This window comes from Musa acuminata, chromosome BXJ3-2 (assembly GCF_036884655.1).
Source record: "Musa acuminata AAA Group cultivar baxijiao chromosome BXJ3-2, Cavendish_Baxijiao_AAA, whole genome shotgun sequence".
In the NCBI taxonomy this organism is placed as follows: domain Eukaryota; kingdom Viridiplantae; phylum Streptophyta; class Magnoliopsida; order Zingiberales; family Musaceae; genus Musa; species Musa acuminata.
The window spans coordinates 34,747,578-34,769,704 of NC_088350.1; the positions used below are offsets into that span (position 1 = coordinate 34,747,578).

Here is a 22,127-nt window from a genome sequence, read left to right on the forward strand (position 1 = left end):
GATAGTGTTGGAATCACGATTGATGAGCTCCCCTTTTCCTCTTGATCAAAGAGCTCCTTATTGAGGGAGCATGACAACCTCCCCATCGCCTCCTTGAATCTTTCCCATGATCTCATTATCGTCGTCAATCTCTTCGAACTCTTCATCATCGACCTCTGGGGAGACCACATCACGTCGTTAGCTCTTCGCCCTCCCTACCCTCCATTGTTTCTTTTTCTTCATCTCTTGCCTAGCTCCTCGATCATTTAAGTCTATATTAATTAAAATTTTTTTTTACTGAACAATAATCATAATCAAAATATGATTAAATATATAATATATATTTAATTTAATTAATATAGAGATATATAATTTAACATCTTCCCCTTTCCTTTCCTTCTTTCTCATTTTTTTCTTCCCCCTCCTCCCTCTTCGATCAAGGGTGATGAAAATGTCGATAAAGGGCAAAGGTAAGATGATGAGGCAAAAGTCCTTAATGACGAAAATGGTATCGATCCCGTGGGTGCTTATGCTCGAAGAGGAATCGGTTGACGATCGAAGAGAAGGGGAAGGGAAACGAGGAGATACTACTCTCGATGGGAGCAGAGACGGTGATGACGAAGGCGATGACATCCACGGATCAAAATAAAAAAATAAACATCATTAAATAAAAATCAATTAAGGAGGAGTTATTTGCTAAAAAAATTAATAATAGGTTTTCCTAGATAAAACATCTTGTACGCTATCATTATTATTATAATATTAATAGGTATTGGATTATGTCATATACGTGGCGATGGATAGAGTCAATCACGTCGGTGTCGATGTTCGAAGAGTTCCATTTACATCTTTATAGATTAAAAGAAAAAAATGTGTTGGTTGTGTGGAGCCAAATCTATAAGACAAGCGCAAACCCCCCAACCCTAACTCTGCCCGCGTCCGACCCATCCTCAACCGTCTCTCCGCGTCCATGGCGGTCCTCCCCATCCTCCAATTCGAGGACAAGATAGCGGAGACCGTGGCGGAGAACCCGGTGGTTGTGATCATCGGCGAGACGGGCTCCGGGAAGAGCACGCAGCTCTCCCAGATCTTGCACCGTCGGGGGTACACCCGTTCCGGTGCGATCGCCGTCACCCAGCCTCGCCGGGTCGCCGCGGTCACCGTCGCGAGGTAAAACCCTCACGCCTTTCTTGCGGTCAAGAAACGCGCGCGTTCTGGCGCTTGTTTGTCCGATGGAACCATTGCTGAAGATGGAGTTTCTGAACTCTGAATCCGCTCTAGGATTCGAAAATTCTCTTTCTCTTCATTTTGTTTGTATGTTCTGTCGTAATGAATCAACTGCTCAACAGTGCGCTTGCCACCAGGATGTCTTAACAGTTGCCGCGTTAACGATGATAGTAGGGTAGGATTCATCTAAATTCGAGCTATGAACCAAATATGAAGTGCAGCTTTAACAACTTATAGAGAACATTTGAAGGTGTAGTTGCCTAGTTGATATACATTTATAAGAAACTTTGAAAATGTTTTTAATATCTTGGACGTCATAATCAACAAAAAGACTAAGATTGAGAAGATATTGTTTGCAGGACTGAATGCCGAGGGTTAAAAAGGGAGAGGGCAGAGGCATTAAGACTGTTTTGTAACTGGTGGTCTAGTATCCTGTAGATTATTAGCAAGAACTAGTGTTAGGCAGAAGATAGGCAAATTAAAGAAATCTATTGGAAAAGGAAATGACGGACAAAACACCAAAAAGTAGTTGCTTCCCAAATTATTTTTCTAGAACTAACTAGTAGCTTAGTTATTTCATTCAATTCATGAAGTAGTTTTATCAAACAAATTGATAAGCTTGTTTTTAAGAATCATTTTATAACTTACTTTTCAAATTCACTAAATGCAATCTTGACTAATAATAACTAACTGATTTATACGTAGTTTTTTTTAATGAGTTTTACGATTCTACATTCATTTAATAATGCTGAGCCTAAATCCTAATTGATGGTAAGCGAACCCTTAATCAACACTCAAAATTCAATATATTGTACTGTTATTTAAAACCAAATCCTTATTAGAACAAGAGTCCAAATCTCAATTTGGTTTTACTTTCAGTAACTTACTGGACCGTCATGGTATAGATATATCGAGTACTATACCAACTTGTTACCCAGTGTGATTGAAAAGAAAAAAAAAAAAGATTGTGCTGCAGCAGTATTTAGCTATATGTTTAATACTGATACTTGGTTGGACTGATAGAGAGTAGAGATTCCAAATTTTGATTAGGAGAACCCCTAATTGGTGCGTTAAAGTCAACTTTTACAAGTCTATTATATATTCTATAAAACGGTTAATAGGTTAGCTAATGTTGGGACTACAGATGTTGCCACTGAATGATGGGAGATGATCCATGTGGCAAACTTGAAATAGTTGGGACGTTGGTGGCTTGTTGTTGTTGTTGTTATTATAGCTACAAGGTCACCTATGTTTTGTCATTAAATTTTTTGAATTATTAGGACATGACATATTAAAAAAGTTGATGTTGCGGAGATGATGTGTGGTTTTACCATGAAAAAATGACATTTGAAATAGCACAAATCAGGGACAAAATTAGGGAAAATTGTTTAATGTAATTTAGAGTTGTGCATGAAAGATTTATGAGTGCATTGCTTAAGTAAGATGTTTGACATGAGCTATCAGTATTGGTGGTGCTAGAGAGGAGGGATACCAAAGAACGCTTTGTTTGAAACAATAAAAATAAGAGAAATTTTGATGTCTCAAACTTAAAGTATATTGGTAATAATGAATCATCATGACTGTCAAATCCTCGGTTTTGATCACATATGGCTGTTTTCATATGCAGTCTTATGCACGAAGTCCTTTACATTTTAGTGCGGATTCTTTATTTCTTTGATATTTGTTAAAACATGTTCAATATCATCATAATTATATATGAATTGGAGTAATTGGTCAATCTTTCCATATATTCAATAAACTGCTTTTTTCTCTTCAAGTATTGCATAATTATCCATCACGTGGCCTTCCAGACACTGAGTTTTCCTTGAGTGAAAAGGAAAATATTGAGTGATGGAAACAAATTTCTCTTTGTACAAACAAGAGATACTATGTTCCTTCTTCAAGTATCTGCAAAAACCTCTTAAGTTCTCTTTCTGACTTAACCAGTACTCACATCAAGCATTTTCCCTCTCCATCTTGAATTTACGATATGAGACCCTTTTTGCAACAATAAGATACAATCAGCATCCCCTCTCTTCTTCATGACAAAATTTTCTAGGTCTTCTTGAAGTGTATTAAGTCGAGTAATTATATCTTCTAAAGTGAGTGGTAGCAGTTTTCATCTACCAACATTAGATGTTTACTGGATATCTATTTTTTGTTGTTTTTCTTTTCAATTTGTATGATTATGTTAATATTTAGATGACTTATTAACATAATCTTGTCATTTTGCATATGGAATTTGGAAAGTGAGTCGTTTGATAGCCAAAAATTGATCAAAACAGGACCAAGCAGGCAGTCCAACTTTTTTTTAGGTTTAGGGTGATTGAATAAGGTAGAGCTTCTAGTTTTTGCTTTTTATCCTTTGCTTTTCATTCTTCATAAGTGGTTCTCTTCTCTATCATATTACTTGTCAAGTTTCTGTGAAATAAATTGCGCATTGGCTTGTTTTTCTAGAGGATTTCCCAACAATAATTTTGTAATGTAGATTTCACATTTGTATTGATATTACTGACATCCATGCTTTTTGCTGTAAACTTTAGTTTAGGATTAACAAGTTTGTTTTGTCCTCCACAGGAGGGTTGCATTTGAACTAGGTTCTCGACTTGGTGAAGAAGTGGGCTATGCAATTCGTTTCGAAGATCGGACTTCTGATAAAACCTGCATTAAGTAAGAAATTATTTGTACAATCTGGTGAAGAAGTGGGCTAAGCAAAAGATTGGACTTCTGCTGAAAGCATTTATATCTGGATAAACCTGTTCTGGTCTATAATTTGGATATTGCAATAACTTCCATTTTACACAATGCTCAGGTATCTAACTGATGGTTGTCTTCTTCGAGAAAGCCTATCTAATCCAGAACTTAACCAGTACTCAGTTATTATCTTGGATGAAGCTCATGAACGCAGTTTGAACACGTATGACACTTGTTTTGTTCAGTCTTATAAGTGACTTTTTCTTAACTAGCACTACACAAAGTTCAAGGTATTAGAATTTAGAATTTTGGGCATGTTTTTTTCTTTTTCATCTGATGAAAGGAGTGGTTATGGTTTCTGTGTTTGTTGGAAGTAGTTTTATATTCGTACATTGTACTCCATTTAATGAAATTAAATTGCTTAATACGTAGCATATGTTTAAATAGTTTTCTCTAATTTTATGCAAAACCCCAAAAGTAGTGAGCAATATATGCTCCACAGTTTGTGTGTAAACTTACTGTTCTTCAGGGTCATCAGTGTCTATCCTAGATGTTTGAGGAAACAGGAAAATGTAAGAAAACTAGACTATAGACCTCATGATCTAGGGGCACACATGTGCATCTAAAGATGATGCTTTGAAAGCCTCTATTCTCGCAATAAATTGTATGTGTTAATGTTAAGTAACAAACTTATGTTGGAGGTTTACTTAGCACTCTAAATTTGTTTAGTTATAGAAAAAGGGTCTTGATTAGGAACATGGACAAGATCTGTATATAAATATTTTCAAGAATCTTTGATCTGTCTTAAATTTGAAGTAATTAAGCAATAAGAGATCCAGTCTATCTCATATGAAATTGAGCTGCTGTATGAATACAAAATGTTTTGGTGTCTTTCAGTTCTAGTTATTCCAACAGTTCAATATGTTGACTAATAGAACACCCCCACCTCATCAAGGCCTATGCTGCTTGAAGAGTTAATAGTCATTTATTTATATTCGTAAGCTTTGCATTTTGTTTGAACACTTGCACATTGATGAATAATGGAAAGAAAACTGCTCTTGTGTTCTAATGTTAGCAATTGAGTTACCGTATCATGACATCAACCTGGTATTACTCTATACATTTTCATGCGATGCTTCCTCTATGCTGGCTAGGTTTTCTGATTACTGCATTTGTTGGCTTGGTGCTGGCATGTGTAGTGATAGTTTCAATGGCATGTTATGACACTGGGCAAATTTTCTTTATTAAGTGCAAGCAGGGTCTCATTTATGCATTAAATATGTGAATTCCACTGTTCATTGTTAGTTATTTTCTGCTTAGTAATTTATTACTCTTTCGTTATTGTTGTTTATGCATTCTATAATTCTAGTTTTTTATTATGGTGTTCAATTTGGCAGTGACATATTGCTGGGCTTAATGAAACGCTTAATAAATAGACGCTCCTCAAATTTGAAAGTTCTCATCACTTCTGCAACCCTTGATGGTGTCAAAGTATCTAGATTTTTCTCCGGATGCCCTGTATTAAATGTCCCAGGGATATTATTCCCTGTGGAAAAATTATACAGCACTGAACGACCCACAAATTATGTCGAATGCTGTCTGAAGACTGCTCTAGGTAGGAATAAAATGCCCACCATATTCTTTGATTACCTTTTCAAATATATGAAATTCATAGTTTTACATGGTGGTGTTGATTTCTGAAAAAAGCTTGGTTCTTATGTTCTTGTTGCTAGTATGTTTTTGTTTTATATCATATGTCATTATACTTCCAAGTTCCAATAGCAAAGTAAATAGCAAGTGATACAATTCTTATCGTAGAAAAAAAAAAAGAAACCAAAAAGACCATGTCACCGATATCGTTTTAACAAAACTTGGTCAAGGACATGGGAAATGGTTGATATTTTTTATGAAGCACTATAGATGCAACAACAACAACAACAAAGCCCTAAATCTCAACTATTTGAGGTCGGCTACATGAATCATTTGACACCATTGAGATATATAAAAAAGCTATATGTTTAATTATGTTTAGAGTACTTAAATATTTATTTATAGTTTCAATTAAAGTCTTTTTAAGCCTTCCTTTACCTCTTCTCATACCACTAATGTTAATTATTTCACCTTTTCTGATTATTGCATTTGGAGGTCTCATAACGACATGCTTATAAAATCTTAAATGATTTTTTCTTATCTTATCTTCTATCGAAGCGATACTTATCTTTCCTAGTTGTTCACTATAGATGCAACATATGAGATTTTATGAGAAAACCATAGTGACTACTGACTACTTGCTCAAGAAAGTAACTATATTAAAAAATCAGATATTGGTTGCAAGTGTTGTCATAGAGTGAGATGAATGTTGACAATGACAGTAACCAAGCATAGTTAGAGAATTTGCTTGATTTGCTGTTATGGCTTTTGCCCTATCATCAAATTTATATGTAATGCACATGGAGAATTCAATACTAATGTAATTTTTTCCTTAGAACTTGTGGTTGCAATGAAGATTGGGATGGAGAGAGGCAGAAAGAAGGAAAGTGATTATTACGGAATGGGCTAAATACTAGTTAGTATACAGCTTCTTGAAATTAGCATGAGCAGTACTTAGTGATACAAAAATGTTCAATGAAATCAAACTTCCATCCTGTAGCTTTATTATCCATGGTTTACAATACCATACGTCACAGTTAAGTATAACTGTCCAATAGCTTATCAGTATGCAGACATCAGGTAAACCAGGCGGTAAACCTGGTGTAGGGCCTGTACCGTTCGGTACACCCAGTACGACCTGTGAACCTTGTTATTATACGCAGAGGTATCATCTTTGAATTGCTGATTCTGCTTCTTTAATGTCCCCTTTCAACATGGGAATTGTCAGTTCGAATACTGGTCCAATAGCTTATCAGTATGCTGACATAATCCAGGTGGTAAACCTGGTGTAGGGCCTATACCACTCACTACACCCAGTATATCCTGTGAACCTTATTATATGCAGAGGTATCATCTTTGAAGTTTGAATAGCTGATTCTACTTCTTTAATTGTCAGTTTCAATGTAATAGACTGTCTACAAGTTGGTAGGATTTCATAATTTTACTCCAGAACATACACAGAATTGGAAATGATTTCACAGAAAGAAGGAAACAACAAAGAGAGAGAATTGGAAATATACACATTTTGTTATATATATATATGTATATACATATATATACATGTATATATATATGCCACTGTTTATGTAAGATTTTCTCAAAAGAACCAGCAACAATTTTGGTATAAAGTATAAACTATAGAATTTTTTTTTAAATCTAATATTTTTTGGATATATGTATATCACTTAGTTTTTAAAAGGGTGGGAAACAACTCATGGCACAGTAATCTAGCCTAATCTTAATTTTTGTTCAGTTTTCTGTTTCATTAAGTGTACAAATATGTGTAAATTTTGTGAATGATGCTACTTTTCATGTAAGGTTGGCTCAAAAAGCCAATGATTTTTTATAAATGTAGGAAAGTTTAAAACTGAAAAACTAGTTCTTTGTGGTATATAGTGTATATATTGCCATTACTTATTTGATAAATTATGCAATTATAGTACTCAATAATTACAAATATTTTACTTCTAAGAATATGATGACAACTAATTTTGCCTCTGGAACCTGTTTGATAATTCCATGTAAGAGGCTTGTATGTTGACATGTTTTGCCTATTAGATTTTTTGTTATCTTGTAGGTTGTGCTGTTATATCTTATATCAACCATCGATATTGCTCTTGACAGATGTACATGTCCGTGAACCGCCTGGAGATGTCTTGATTTTTATGACAGGACAGGTGAGCTTTTGCCTATGAGTTTTTCTACATATTTTGATGGTTTTGTTGGCATAGCACCTCTCTGCTAATTTTATCTTCAGATAACCGAGTTATCGCCATGCAATATTATACTTTTACCTCGTGAAATTGACAGGAATTATTGCTTTCTTTTCTTGTTATTATATTTATAAACTAAACAAATTTCTAACTAATATAGGATGACATTGATAAAATGGTGTTTAAGCTGGAGGAGAAGATTCAAAACCTCGAGGAAGGTTCTTGCATGGATGCTATAGTCTTTCCACTTCATGGTTCTTTACCACCTGAATTACAGGCAATATCATCTAACTCGATCATAGTTTTGGTTGATCTAGCTATTTTTTATAATGGATTTTTAATTGAATGTCTTGCAGCAAAGTACCATTACTGTTGCTTTAGTATCAGTTACCTACATTTTCACTGGTTACTCTGCTGGGTGTGTTTACACCAACATGTTGGTTGTTGATTACCTTTGAGCAATTATAGCATATTCAGTTGATTTTATTATGGGCCTGAATCTCACTATCCAATAAAATGCAGTTGTCTGCATTTAGCAACTCTATTTACTATAAAAAGTTAAAAACATTGCATGAAGGAATCTTTTAATTTTTTAGTTTTGATAGTTGAGGTGTTTATAATAGATGTGTAAACTTGTGAGATCAATGGATCCTTTGATGGCCTGTTGTTAGGATTAAATGAATATTATTATCTATATTTGCAATTATATAAAACTGAGCCTAAGAGATAATTTAGTTTGAATATTGCTTTCTAGTTTGTACTTTCATGAAGATGAATAAGGCTGATGCTCGAGAGCTTGATATATTTACCTGAAGCTTAGACGAGTACTTGAATGCTTCTGGGGAGGAAAGCGATAACTGATTGACCCACACAAACAGCTCTGAAAGCCAAAACATTATAGTTTCTATGGTTCCTTTATTCGTGCTACATTCAGACTTATGCATGCGAAAACTTTATGATAGTTCAGAATTATTCAGTCTTTGAATTTTAGATATGTGGGAGTGTCTGGTGCTTTATTTTGGTTAGCCTGGAAGTGGTTTTTTCTTCAATTTTCTATAAGATTAAATAATGACTCACATTGATAAAACTGATTTTTAGATTTGTGTACTTCATGGACACATCACTTTATTGATATAAGTTATAAGTTATAACCATATGCAGTTAAAATAAATTAAACTGTAAGAGTTATAGTTTCATTTCTTTTTAGTTTCTGAAAAAATATAAGGTAGATATTAGGAAGTCACTTTAAGTTTCTGACATGAACATTAATTTAATTGAAAAAAAAAACGGTCAGCTGCATAACTGTTTGTGGTGTTGGTGTCATGAGTTAAAATGCATGTACATGTTTCATTTGAGCATGCATATCCTCAGTTGAAATTTTACTGTGATACACATTTATGCCTAAATCTGTTTTGTATGTGCTCAACCTGATGTAGCACATAAATTTCCTTTTTCTTCATGTATTATAACCTTGTTCAGGGATTTGATCAATTTCATCAAAAGGCATGGTTGTTTATTCCACTGACATAAGACAGTGGGTCTGGCTTCCTTTTAGTTTTCAAACTATAAAGAATAATAGCGTTTTTACCGTGGCAAGGATGCTATTGTTTCACAACTCCTCAAGTTAGATTGTATAAATCCTTCTCTGCTGTATTTAGGTTTATGTTCTTTTTCACAAACTCTAAACAGTCTTGTTCTTTCTCTCATCTGTTGTGGCAACTTTATTTTTACCTATTCACTTAATTGTCCTTTGTGACATGTTCAAACCTTTTCAATTGTTTTTCCTCACTTTTAACTGATTCTCTTTCTAATTTACCATATAAACCTTCTCAAATTTTTTTCCTCACCTTCAACTGATTCTAACACTAATTTACCATGAAAACAATTATATTATGTTTCACCTTTCCCATTAAAGCCACTCCACTTTAAGATCTACAATTCATTATGGATTTGCCATGTCATAACCAGCAGTTGCTTCTTTTTTGTACGTTTCATGTTTGCCACAGCCTTACACTGGGTTTGTATTCATGTTCTGAATCTAACATATTGCGAACATTGACACACCAATTTTCATGTACAACCATGTCAAACTATGAAGGCTAGCATGTGCCTAGCACATAAGAGGCTGAGCACAACAGAGTACATGGAGCATATGTACCAGTCAGCATTTGGTAGATGCATGGCTAGCAGCCCAACCTCTTATATATATTGTTTCTCATTGGCTGTTCTGTAACCATACAGCGTAGTTGGTGTCAAGGCTATCTTTTGTAGCTTTTATGACATCCAAGTACATGAGTCAAAACACCAATATTCTCTTTAAAAATGGTGTTTCACATTTATTCATAATGTCCCATTTATTTCTTGTTGTTAATAGTTGACCCTATAGAATGCACTGACATCTAAAGGCAACAAGTTCCATTACAATGTGATAGCTAAAGGCAACAAGTTCCAGCTGTACAAATGATAAATACTACTCTTATGGACCCACTAGAGAGCATTACTTTGATTTAGTTAGTACTGTATTGTTAGAACTGATTGCATAACCACTATCACTATGGAGTAATTGATGGATTTTATTTCTTACAAGTTACAACTGATCTTTAAACACCAAAAAATCTTGCACCATTATATTATAAAATCTGCATTGTGAAAGTAAAATTTGTAGTAATGCTTAAAATTAAACAACTCGGTACAATTACAATTACACTTACATTTTTTTTTTCTTTTTCTTCTTTTCAACATAATTAAATAACTTGCTACCACTAGATTTTGCCTTGCAGTTCTTCAGTGATGAAAAAGAAACAGATGTTGTGCTCACGTAAGTGAATATGTTACGCCATATAAATTCTATGGACAGGATGACATGCATTTTGCATGTAGAATATTTGCGTTATGTATACATGTGCTGATATTTGTGATGCTTCAGCTGCATTGCATTTCTTTTTTTTTTTTGATTGCTTTTTATATGAAAACCATAATAACTTCTGAATGTTGCATTGTGTAACATGACCTGTTAAAGTGGCATGTAAGAAAAAAGAAGATGCTTTTCTGACTCTGTTGCTTGTCTGTGAGATATTAAACTTGGTAGATATATCTTAAGATCATTGAACCTTAAAATCAATATTATGGCTGATATCTCACATTTGCTTTTCATAATGTAGATTCGTGTATTCAGTCCAGCACCACCAAACTGCAGACGGTTTATTGTTGCTACCAACATAGCTGAAACTTCTCTCACTGTTGATGGTATCGTGTAAGGATCTATTCCATGTAGTTATTTGTGGTTAGATTTCATTTGCATTTGGTTTCTTTTTTGAATTAATTGCTCTTTCATGTATGATTAGTCATATTGTGCATGACATTTGTTGTTACTGATAACAGAAGATATCACTGGCACAACAGAAATGTATATCCAGAAATGTTATTTGAAATTTGTTATTGAGAATAATGTGTTTGAGTTGAAAGAACCACTATTGTTGTTGACGATTGATGTATAAACTATAAAAAACCATTATTGACAAAAATATTTTTCCTTGTAATTGTGGAAAAGCAGTTTTAAATGGAGGTTACTTTTTTTTTTTTTCGGACAAAAGATGGACCTTAGTTTAATATAATCTTCATTGGTGGGTTGTGTTATGTAACTTATGTGTGTTTCTGCTAGGATACTCTTTTGAAGTCTTGTAATCAATTTTCTTATCTGAAAATATTTTACATCTATGCTCTAACGTAATTTGTAGTCTTAATTTGTTGCTTGTCTCAGAAATTTATACAAAGAATTGTTGAAACTAATTGGATTTCTCACGACAGCTTGTTTGACTGGATTATTGTCAATGTATCAGATTGTACAATTTTTCTTGGTTGAACTCTCTTGTGTTTCTCTAGTGTCTCAATAATCTTTGTGTGTGGCATGATGTTCATGGGTAAATCTTTTGTGAAAATCAGAGTTTTGTCTAAGTTGTATTTGCATAATTATGACATGTTTGACATTCTTAATAAATTTGGTAACTTAATGAGCAATCAGTATCAAAGCAAACAACATCCTCATCACTGCCTGCTGTATTAGATAATCAATAATTTGTATATATATCAGCTGTAGCAGATTTCATGTTATGATTTTTAACCAATTAGTGGCCATACTAGATATGTTGCGCTCATTCCCACCGGAAAAGTCCAATGGTAGAAACATCTCCTTGAAAACAAATTTAGATATTACTCCAATTTCTTTTAAATGAATAATGTGTTCCTTTATGCATATACTATATTTCCTCTTGAATTAATGGCTTTGGATTTAAGTTAAGATCTGCATAATATTTTGATTATTTTCTTATGCTAGGTATGTCATTGATTCTGGTTTTGTGAAGCAGCGCCAATATAACCCCTCGACCGGAATGTATTCTCTTGATATCGTGCAGATAAGTAGGTTGGTTGTGTCCAGATATTTTGTCTTGGTACTCTATTCACGTTCTTGTCCATTCGTTCTATAAGTGATGCTATATTGTGCATGTAGGTTGTTGTAGATGGTTGATATTTGTTGTTATTTTTGTGCATATAGGAAAATAAAAAACAATAAATTTCTTTCCATGGTAACAGAAATGGCTTGAAATAAAAAGAAAATGCTACTCATGTTGGTTGGAGAGTGGGAATGATGTTACTCACTATTCTTGTGTTTGGACATGATGTTTTGAAATTGAACCATTAAGCATTTTAGGTATAATCAGATTGGCTGTCAGACAAGACTCATTGATTTGAATTGTTGGTGTGAATTGTTGTAGAGTTCAAGCTGATCAACGAGCTGGGCGAGCCGGAAGGACTCGTCCTGGCAAGTGTTACCGGTTATATCCTAGAACTGTTTATGATGAGGAGTTTCTTGATGCAACAATACCGGAAATTCAGCGATCATCTCTTGCTGGAAGTGTTCTTTACCTGAAGTCATTAAGTCTTTCTGATATTGATATCTTGAAGTTTGATTTTCTGGATCCACCATCACGTAAGAACTTCATTCTTTGTTGTTGATCTTGTATGAGATTGTTTATTCGTTTAGGTGCTTATATTGTTGATATATTGATGGTTTGTTCACCAAAATTAATAAGTTGATGTTGGAGGACAATAAAATTCTCTACAAAAGTTTCTCTTTGAAATGGACTTCTTTCAATAACCTAATTTTAGAAATTAAGCTGCCTATTGTTTCCGCAGGTGAATCACTGGAAGATGCTTTAAGGCAATTATACCTCATTGATGCAATTGATGAAAATGGACAGATAACTGAGATTGGAAAAGCTATGGCTGGTAAGAGTTTAATACAAAATATTCATGCCTGAATGCACTGATGATTTCCCTGTTTTCGGCCTTCATTTGTTTAGGATGAAAAAAGGTGCTCGCTTGATGATTCTAGATAAAACAGTTTATTTCAAAACATAAGATGATTGCATACAAATTTTCTACGAATCCATTGAACTGGGAACTGCATTTCCACAAAAAAAAGACACGCTTATCTTATTCTTTAAAGAAAAATAGATGATATAGATATTGATAGTTTTGGTATCCATTTGTCACTTAACTGTCTCACTTTACCTGTGATTATAGTAAGCAATGACCTGAAATGTAGGTCGCACATTGGCTTTGCCTCCAATCATAAGGCAGGTAGGTAGATGGGTAAGGTATAAATGATTTGGAAAGCATTGCTCTAAAAATAAACAACAAGAAGATGTACTAGAAAACTTATGCTACAAAGTCACCATGTTCTCAAGTGCACTAAATTAAAAATAAAAGGTTTATGCCTTTCAAATATTCCAGAGCATATATATGCAGCATAGAAATATTCCCAGAAAGACTGATATAACCAAATATATGATCAGGAACTCATGGAGACTGCTTGAAGTGCCTCCAAACCAAGACACAGCTTGTAATAGTTGTCGCAAAACCTTACACATTAGAAAGTTGAATTCCTGTGACAAGTTGTTTGAACATAAATAAAACTTATAAAAGGATCATGCAGCTTAACATTTTAAGCTTTCAGCAAAGGATTTGGAGATCCATGTAAAATTTTATAATTTTGTAGAACTTTGAAACATTCAAAATTTTATTAAAATCTGAAAAATGTCAAAATATCACAGTCTTTGGTTTGTTGATATGTAATTTTAACAGAATAAAAGTATAAAAATCAGGCTTTACATTTCTCATAAAGTTGAATAGTTTACATAATTACAACTATTTACCAAGCACCAGTAAATATCTGAAGAAATGTATACTGGCCTGCAGTAAATATCCATGCATGTATAATATTTAATGTTAGGACATAAACTATCTGAATCATGACAACTGAAAAGGCATTATGTTGATGTTAGGTTACATTGTACATATCAAAGAAAAGAAAAAACTGTAGGGGTCAGCTACAGATTAATTTAGGATATTGTCATTGGGGCTTAAGCTTCCTGCAATATTTCAAGTTGCACTTTCCATGGGCAGATAGTAATCATTTTCTCTATAATAGTCAATCTTTCTGATTGACAATTGTAATCATTTTCTGGAGATCACTTTTTGAGTTTCTTTTAATCAAGGAACGGTCCGAACACTCTTATATGTAAACCTAGTAAATGTTGTTAATTGAATGATTTGCTATAGTAAACTGGGGTTGTTTTAATTTGCTAGGAATTCATGTATGTACTCTTAATCTTCTATTGCATGAAACATTTCATGAGTGTGGTTATATGGGTATAACTATCTGGATCATGCACATCTGACACTTTCCCTAGACTAAGTGCCATCCTTTTGGTTATGTTGTAGAGCTTCCTTTGGAACCCTCGCTTGCAAGGACTTTAATCGAGGCAAATGAGTTGGGATGTTTGTCTCAGGCTTTGACAGTCACATCTATGCTATCAGCAGAAGTTGCAATTCGTCCTACTCACAGGTGAACCCTACTCATGTTGTGATTCATCCAAGATATACAATTTCATACGGGATTGACATGTACTGGCCAGTATTTACCAGTCCAAGCATGAATTGGCATGCAGACCATCCAATTTTGGATGGCCCACATACCGTACAGGGCCTATCGTCCGGTTCTATTTTTATCATTTTTAATCCTAAAATGTCATAGTCCATTCTCTTGTGTTGTCTGTCACCCCCAGCCTGTCCTTAGTACTTGTCTCCTCCTCTTCCATTGTTCCCATTGCTTCCTCCATTGTTATTTTGTATAATTCATAAGTTGAATTTTCTGGAATGTGTTGTGTGTCATTAACTCATGCACTTCATGACGAATGACATTAAAAAGAAAAAAAAGCATATAGTTAGCAGAATATGAATCCAAAGATGCTTGTCAATCATCAGTTATTTTCTTTGAACATCCACAAAAGTTTCTCCTGTACAGTTATTCATTTTTTTTCTGTGACAAAACAATGAAATTATATATTACTTTGGTGATATTGTTTTGGATTTGAAATATATGGATATTCTATAACTTTTCATGCCTAAATAAACTTTGTGTAAGAGCTGAATGACTTGTTGCATCTTGCACCGTACAATACATGCACAGTAAAAACAAAGAGAAGAAGAGAAAACAATCATTTTCCAAACTACCAGATGGTTCTGGGTGGGGTGACCATATACAACTGCTTCAAGTATATGAAAGTTGGGACCGAGCCGACTATGATCCAAATTGGTGCACTGACAATGACTTGCAGGTATATTACAATTTTTGTTACTTCAAAAATTCATGGTACTTGATGGTTATGCATAGATCGAAGATTTTGGAGAGTTATCTTACCTGAACTAGTCTTCTACTAGGTCCACATGTAATATCAATGTGAAACCAACATCCATGATGATGGCATGTTTTCATGTTAGCTTCGGTGCCAGTTCTGTGATGCCATTTGATGGACTAGGAATGCTTTCATGATGCTGTTGAATCACCAGTTTAGTCACATTCTGATCATTGGTATCTGCTTGAGAAGTAATTTCTACGTAATAAATTCAAGGTTTCACGTACCTGGTTGATTCTTAATGAACGATCAACAGGATTTCTCTAATGGAAGAGGCCATCTATTTTGTTCCACATTCTGGAGTAGCTCAATTGTGGCTTTGGTGTTGTAGTTATGATCCCAGATTGTAAGTCAAGTGACTCAAGATAGTTCATCGATTTCTTCTTGATACAGTATCTATTGGGTTCATTGTGTCCAATATGGATTAAAGGTTATAAATTGGTTTTGGTTCTTCGTTTGGATGAACAGTGACTAATTCTAACCAACAAGTATGCAGTTGTTTGGCCATGTAAGGTCTTGATGCGAACAGAGTTATGGAACGGCTTCTGTCTTGTTGATCTTCAATCCATATGTCTGAGTTTTGTTCTTTTACTGCGATCAAGTCTATCATGTGACATATATTTTTTTGTCCGTAAACAATATCTAAGCTCAGTACTGCTGAAAAGCTGATGATCAACTCTTAGGCTATGGAGTAAGATTAGGATATCAGATTTTTTTCTTTGTTTCTTCTCCAATTATTATTTATATTAGAATTCCTTCTCCACATTTTTGAAATTTAATTTTTGTCTACTCTGTTTAGTTATCAGAGTGCGCATATTAGGCTGGTATAATGGTGGTAAGTAGCCAGACACGGTTATCTAAGACCTATTACTTGTGCCCTTGGGCCTTTACCTTGCTTCCATGTCTGCTTCTGTGATAGCTCTGTCAAACCTTCAGATTGCTTAAATGTGCGAGTATTTGTATAGTATTTGACTTCTTTTTATTCATTTTCATATGTTGTTATATCTGCTTGTAATATTCATTTCTTTCCAACTAATAATAAAGCTCACCTCTACAACATAATTGGTTATACTTTCTCTCGTGACTCATCTAGTTATGGGTGGAAAAAGTCCAGTGTCATCAAGTGTATCATTTATTTCTTCCCTTAGGTTCTATCTTTTCTCAACTTTCCAGCTTCATAGTTCATGTGGTTTTGTGGAAGTTGATCTGTAAGTTCCCTGTTAGAAAATAATACCTCATCAGTTATCTAAAATTGCAAATGGTTTATGAACGTAGCTGATCAATATTTAATTTTTTAGGTTCAATTTTTTTAGTGAGCTCTGCCCTTGATCTCTTTCTAATGTTGTTTATGTTAATAATGTACTGTCACATTTTCATCCTGGCTTCATGCTGTGAATATGTCATTTAGTAATACTTGGACCTTTTGCAGGTCCGCAGCATGATGTTTAGCAAGGATGTGAGGAAGCAATTATCTCAGATAGTACAGAAGATGGGAAAAGGTCAATTTATTACATTGGTGTTTATTTGATTTTTTCATACTTAGCAGTGATTTAAAAAGCGCTAGGCATTAAGTTCCAAAAACGCTTGAGGCGCTAGGTGCTCGCTCGAGTGAAGCGAGGCACTAAAAATATAAAAAGATATAATATAATTAATAAATATAATTATTTAAATAAAAATATGATATTAAATTAAGAAAATCTTGTAAAATTATAATATCACATTAACAAAAAGTCTTAAAATTCAAAACAATAACAATAAATTAAAATAAAAAAAATTAATAGTATTCAAATCAAAATAATATATTATTAATCTAATAAATAAAAATACTGTTACTAGTATACAGTTAGTAGTATACTGTTAATAGTATACGAAGTGAGAAGAGTGTAAGTAAGAGGAAGATCGAGGCTGTTGACTAAGAGCAGTGGGAGCAGCGAGCGACGACAATGGCAGCGGCAGCAGTAGTAGTGAGTAACGGGAGCGGGAGTGGCGAGCGACGATAGTGGCAATGGCAGCGGGAGCGGCGAGCGACGATAGTGGCAGCGATAGAAGCGAGCAGTGGGAGCAGCGAGCGGCGACAGTGGTAGCAGTAGCAGTGGGAGCGGCGAGCAGCGACAGTGGCAGTGGTAGCAGCGGCAGCGAGAGCCGGAGCGGCGAGCAGGGTTAAGGGTGGGAAGTTGCAAGAGGAAGGCTGATATCGGTGCTTTAGTTGGATTGATTGAACCAACTAAAGCACCGGAGATCGGACTAGACCTAAAACGTTGGTTCGATCGCCTGGTTTAACCCGGGCGCTCGCCCGAAGCGCCCGGCGCCTGGGCTCGAGCGAGCGCCTCTTTGAAGCGCGCCGCTTGGAAATGAAGCGAAGCGCTCAGGCCTCGCCTCACCTCGCCTCGCTCGAGCGCCTAGGTGAGCGCCTGAGTGCCTAATGAAACCACTGATATTTAGTACATTTAGTTTTTTCTATTGTATTGTCAATTTACTATCTCGGTGTAAACTGTACAGTATATGCATTACTCCTATCTTGTCATGGTCTAAAATTAGCCATTAGATTATACATACCGGTATTTCGACCTGGGCTCGGTACCGTTACGGTACGGTATACCGAGCAGTACACCTAGGTGTGCCGAGTACTATAGCACTGCTACAGTGCTATGGTGCACTCGGACCGGTAACAGGCGGTCCGCGTACCGACAACCTGTCGGACCGGTACGTACCGCCCGTACCGGGCGGTATGGTTCGGTACGGCAGACCCTGCATACAAGTATATTTCTCATAAAGATGGATCCTGACCTTTAGAAATCTGTGTTAAGAGCACAATCGTTTTCTTTGCCCTCGATATCTTACAGCCAAATTGACTCAAATTGGTATCATGACTGTGGCCTTATTAATTAATCCAAAGAGAGCACAAAACCTAGTCCACCCCACTATTTTCCAGATCTGCTGGTGAATTTTTTTCAAGACTGGAGACATTCAGATTAGAACTTCGGTCACCCTAGACCCTCAATGAATTGACAGTGTGTGGATATGAAACCTTTTGGTTGGTACTTTGGTAAGAAAATATAGATCTTTCAATATCTTTTTATTGCTTTTAGCAGTCTTCTTAGGCCTTACACTCTCTCTCTTTACATGAATAATGTTAACCGACTGGCATTATCCAATCATATCTATAAGTCTCCTTTGAATATGTCCATACCTACCGTCTTGGATGATCTCCTGTCATTTTATTTTCTATCAGAGCAGCAAACTTTTTCATAAATTGTTCTCTGCTTGTTAATATTTCGTTACAAGGCTACTGGTTTCTCAAATACAGGGTCATTGGACGTAGAATCAGGCATGCGGCAAAAAAAAAGTGATAAAGACTACAAAAAGCTCAGGAGAGCTTTATGCAGAGGCTATGGAAATCAGTTGGCCGAACGAATGCTGCTTCACAATGGCTATCATACACTTGGTTACAGGTCGCAACTTGTGCAGGTATTTGTGACTTATCCTACACTAAAATCAAGATTTTCCTAATTTACACCAGTCATATGGTAACATACCATGTGGATTTTTTTTTTGCACAAAATGCGGAACTTAATATATACTTCTGCTATAGCTTTTAGTTCTCTGATGATGATCAAATAATAACTCTATGGTTTGTCTACTTTGCATGGTTCGAATATCCTCATTTCCAAAACTTATCATGTAATGTAGACCCTGAAAACAGATTACTCTTAATGTAGATTAAACTTAATAGCAAATTCTCCGACTATGTTCTCATATAATTGCATTTAAATTTGTTCTATGTTTGTGATTTATATAGGTCTGGACTTTCTTGTGCTACCTTCCATTCATATTTTGTCTAACCCTTATTTTATTCACAATCAAGTATTACCATATGACATGCATCATAAGTGACTATTATACCATTGCATCTGTAATCAATGTAAGAAGATTTCATACAACATGCCACTTGGCAAGATTAATTTTCAGTGGAAAATTCAAGTATCTAAACATAATTTATAATCATTTCTAAGTACATCGATGAGTTTTATATCTGAAACATTTTTTCAACTTGTGATTGAGTGACAGACCTTTCTGGTCTGTAGATTAAATTCTAGTTAAATGTTAAATCTTTTATTATGATAAAAACAATTCACTATGACTTTAGTTGAAAGATGATAAAAACAATTAACCTGAGCAAAAGAATTTTCTTTTCGTTATAGTTGTGCTGTACTAAATAACTAAATATATGAACAAATAGCACACTGAAAAGGAAACTGAGATGTGGAAGCTTAATGTTCAGTGACAGAAGATAGAAGGATTTGCAGCTTAGATGTTTAACTGCATATTTGCTTTCTCTATTCTTGGGAAAGTTCCATGTAGTTTCTAGGTCAATAGTTTGTGGACAATATAGTCAGAGAAAATGGCAATACAAATTAGGTTGTTCATGTCATCAGCAAAATCCTCTTTTGATTTTATGGAATTATGCTTAAAATTTGTATACATCAGGGGCACTGTTTAGGTCAGAATTATCTTGTGCCCACTTCTTGCCTTTTGGCCTTGCCAAATCACTAATAATTAATTTTGTCCTATAAAATCTTTGTGGTGATGATTTGCTGAAGCCATTCATTTCAGGTTCATCCATCCTCGGTGCTAGAAGCTGATGAAGATGGACAGTTGCCAGATTATGTTGTTTACCATGAACTCATAAATACCTCTCGGCCTTTTATGAGAAACGTATGTGCAGTTGAAATTTCATGGGTCCAACCAATCTCAAAGAAACTGGAGAAGATGAACATTGACAAGCTGAGGTAATCCACTTGACCAGGAGAAATTTTCAGAAGTCCTTACCATATAATTCCTCTTCATGTGCAGTGGAACTGTTTGCTGTTTGCTTTCAAATTTTTATTTAAAAATTACCGAAATTAATATTTCAAGATTTTAATAAATTTCTAACTTTACAGTGGTGGCTCTGGTGCTTCAGAAAATAATGAGACCATCGAGAACAAAACGATAAATTCACCTATGCAAGCGGCAGATGCCAGTGGTACACCTGGTTCCATGGATAGTAAAATTCAGGCAGCCCGTGAACGATATCTTGCTAGGAAGGCAAATAGATAGATGTTCCAGGGCGATCTTCACTAAAAGATATCTGTATAACTCTATCGGCAAAGGTGATCATAAAGGTTTCTCTTGTTTGTTCCATTCTCCTATGCCTGTTATGTAGAATTCTCTGCTGCTAAGTTGGGATGTGATTCAAAAGGGTCGAGAGGAACCTTCCAAATACTAATAATTAATGACATATTGCAGCAAGCCTTAGTCTGCTTTGATGTTTGCCAATGGTCATCTCTGAATCATGTCCTTTGTTGCTTCTTTTTACATGAATAAAAACATTCAGTTTTTTTTTCCCTTGATTCTTATTTCAATCTTTATAATCATATATTGAATAATGATTTATGTGTTCTTGTCTTCTATGATAGGTTATGGCATTATGCTGGGAAACCCTCAAGAGAAGTTGCCTCCCAGGCTCTTTCATGAACATTACTATGATGACCCAAAGAATCAATCAGATAATTTTCCTTTATATATATATATATATATATATCCATCCAGAAGGGGAGCTTCAAACTAACCTATCATTCTCATATTGACTGGAAACATTGACATCAATTATTTCTCAGTGCAGTGCTCCTTACAAAGTTTTCCCCAGCAAATGGAACTGTTTTTTCTTTTTGTACCATTATTTTCTATGATTCCGAAAAGTTGCTGCAATCTTTGGAGGATTGCCTGTTGAAGATGATCGGTATGAACCCCTTCCACTGCTATCCTAATTGAATTCAAGTTGGTGTTCGGTTTAAACAGTAGAGTATTGTCCCTTAGGATTCTTGTGAGTGCATTAATGTGGTGATAGTTCTTCCTGTAGTGAAAAGTGTTTCTGTTCGAGGTTTCAGTTTGTTGTATAGAAAAAAAAAAAAAAAGTCTTCGTATCTATTCTTCCAAAGATTGTAAATGGTATTTTTGCCCCTCCAAATTTTTATAAAGAACATCTATATAACCCCTCCAAATAGTTTGATCTTTAAGTATATATATGGATCCCTTTCTTGTATTAGAATCCTCCCTCTAATGTACATCCATCTCACTCATGAAATAAAATTAATCATTCTTAATCATTGTTGCTGATGAGTTCTTAAAACTTATTAATGTGCGATTTCACATGAAAAGAGAAAACCCGCCGGATTAATCTGATTTAGTTTAGCATCGGCATTCCTCGTGTTCTGGTTCAACTGTTCTGGTATTCATCGTATTAATCCTAAATCAGTCATAAATGGTGCAGTAATCAGTTACTCTTCCGTCGTTTGTCGAATCCCACCACAATTGTTCGTCCTCCGTGAAGATTGATGCGTAATTTGAAAATTAGTCTGTAAAAAATGACTCACCAATTCATCCGATTTGTGTCATCGAAAATTCGAAATAGTTATTTCTCGAATAATCGTGACATCATTTGTTCTTCAAAATGTGATTGCCAAACAAAAGTATTCCATAATCGCTCAAAAAATTCAGAAAGTTGTAACCGTGAGGATTTAAAAATAAATAAAAAATAAAAAAATTGTTTGGCACTCTTATTAAA

At 34.9% G+C, this 22,127-nt stretch overlaps 1 protein-coding gene across 1 annotated transcript; it reads left to right on the forward strand.

The window, feature by feature from the left end:
- The first annotated feature begins 861 nt into the window (after window positions 1-861).
- On the forward strand, window positions 862-21,584 carry LOC135631848 (probable pre-mRNA-splicing factor ATP-dependent RNA helicase DEAH4). Its single transcript, XM_065139844.1, has 17 exons — window positions 862-1,149; window positions 3,784-3,876; window positions 4,019-4,123; window positions 5,298-5,515; window positions 7,675-7,727; window positions 7,924-8,040; window positions 10,925-11,016; window positions 12,097-12,183; window positions 12,536-12,750; window positions 12,957-13,049; window positions 14,547-14,670; window positions 15,295-15,442; window positions 16,950-17,019; window positions 18,828-18,988; window positions 20,135-20,310; window positions 20,464-20,673; window positions 20,980-21,584. The coding sequence occupies exons 1-16, from the start codon at window positions 950-952 to the stop codon at window positions 20,618-20,620; spliced, it is 2,109 nt and encodes a 702-aa protein (XP_064995916.1). The 5' UTR covers window positions 862-949; the 3' UTR covers window positions 20,621-20,673; window positions 20,980-21,584.
- Window positions 21,585-22,127: the final 543 nt, after the last annotated feature.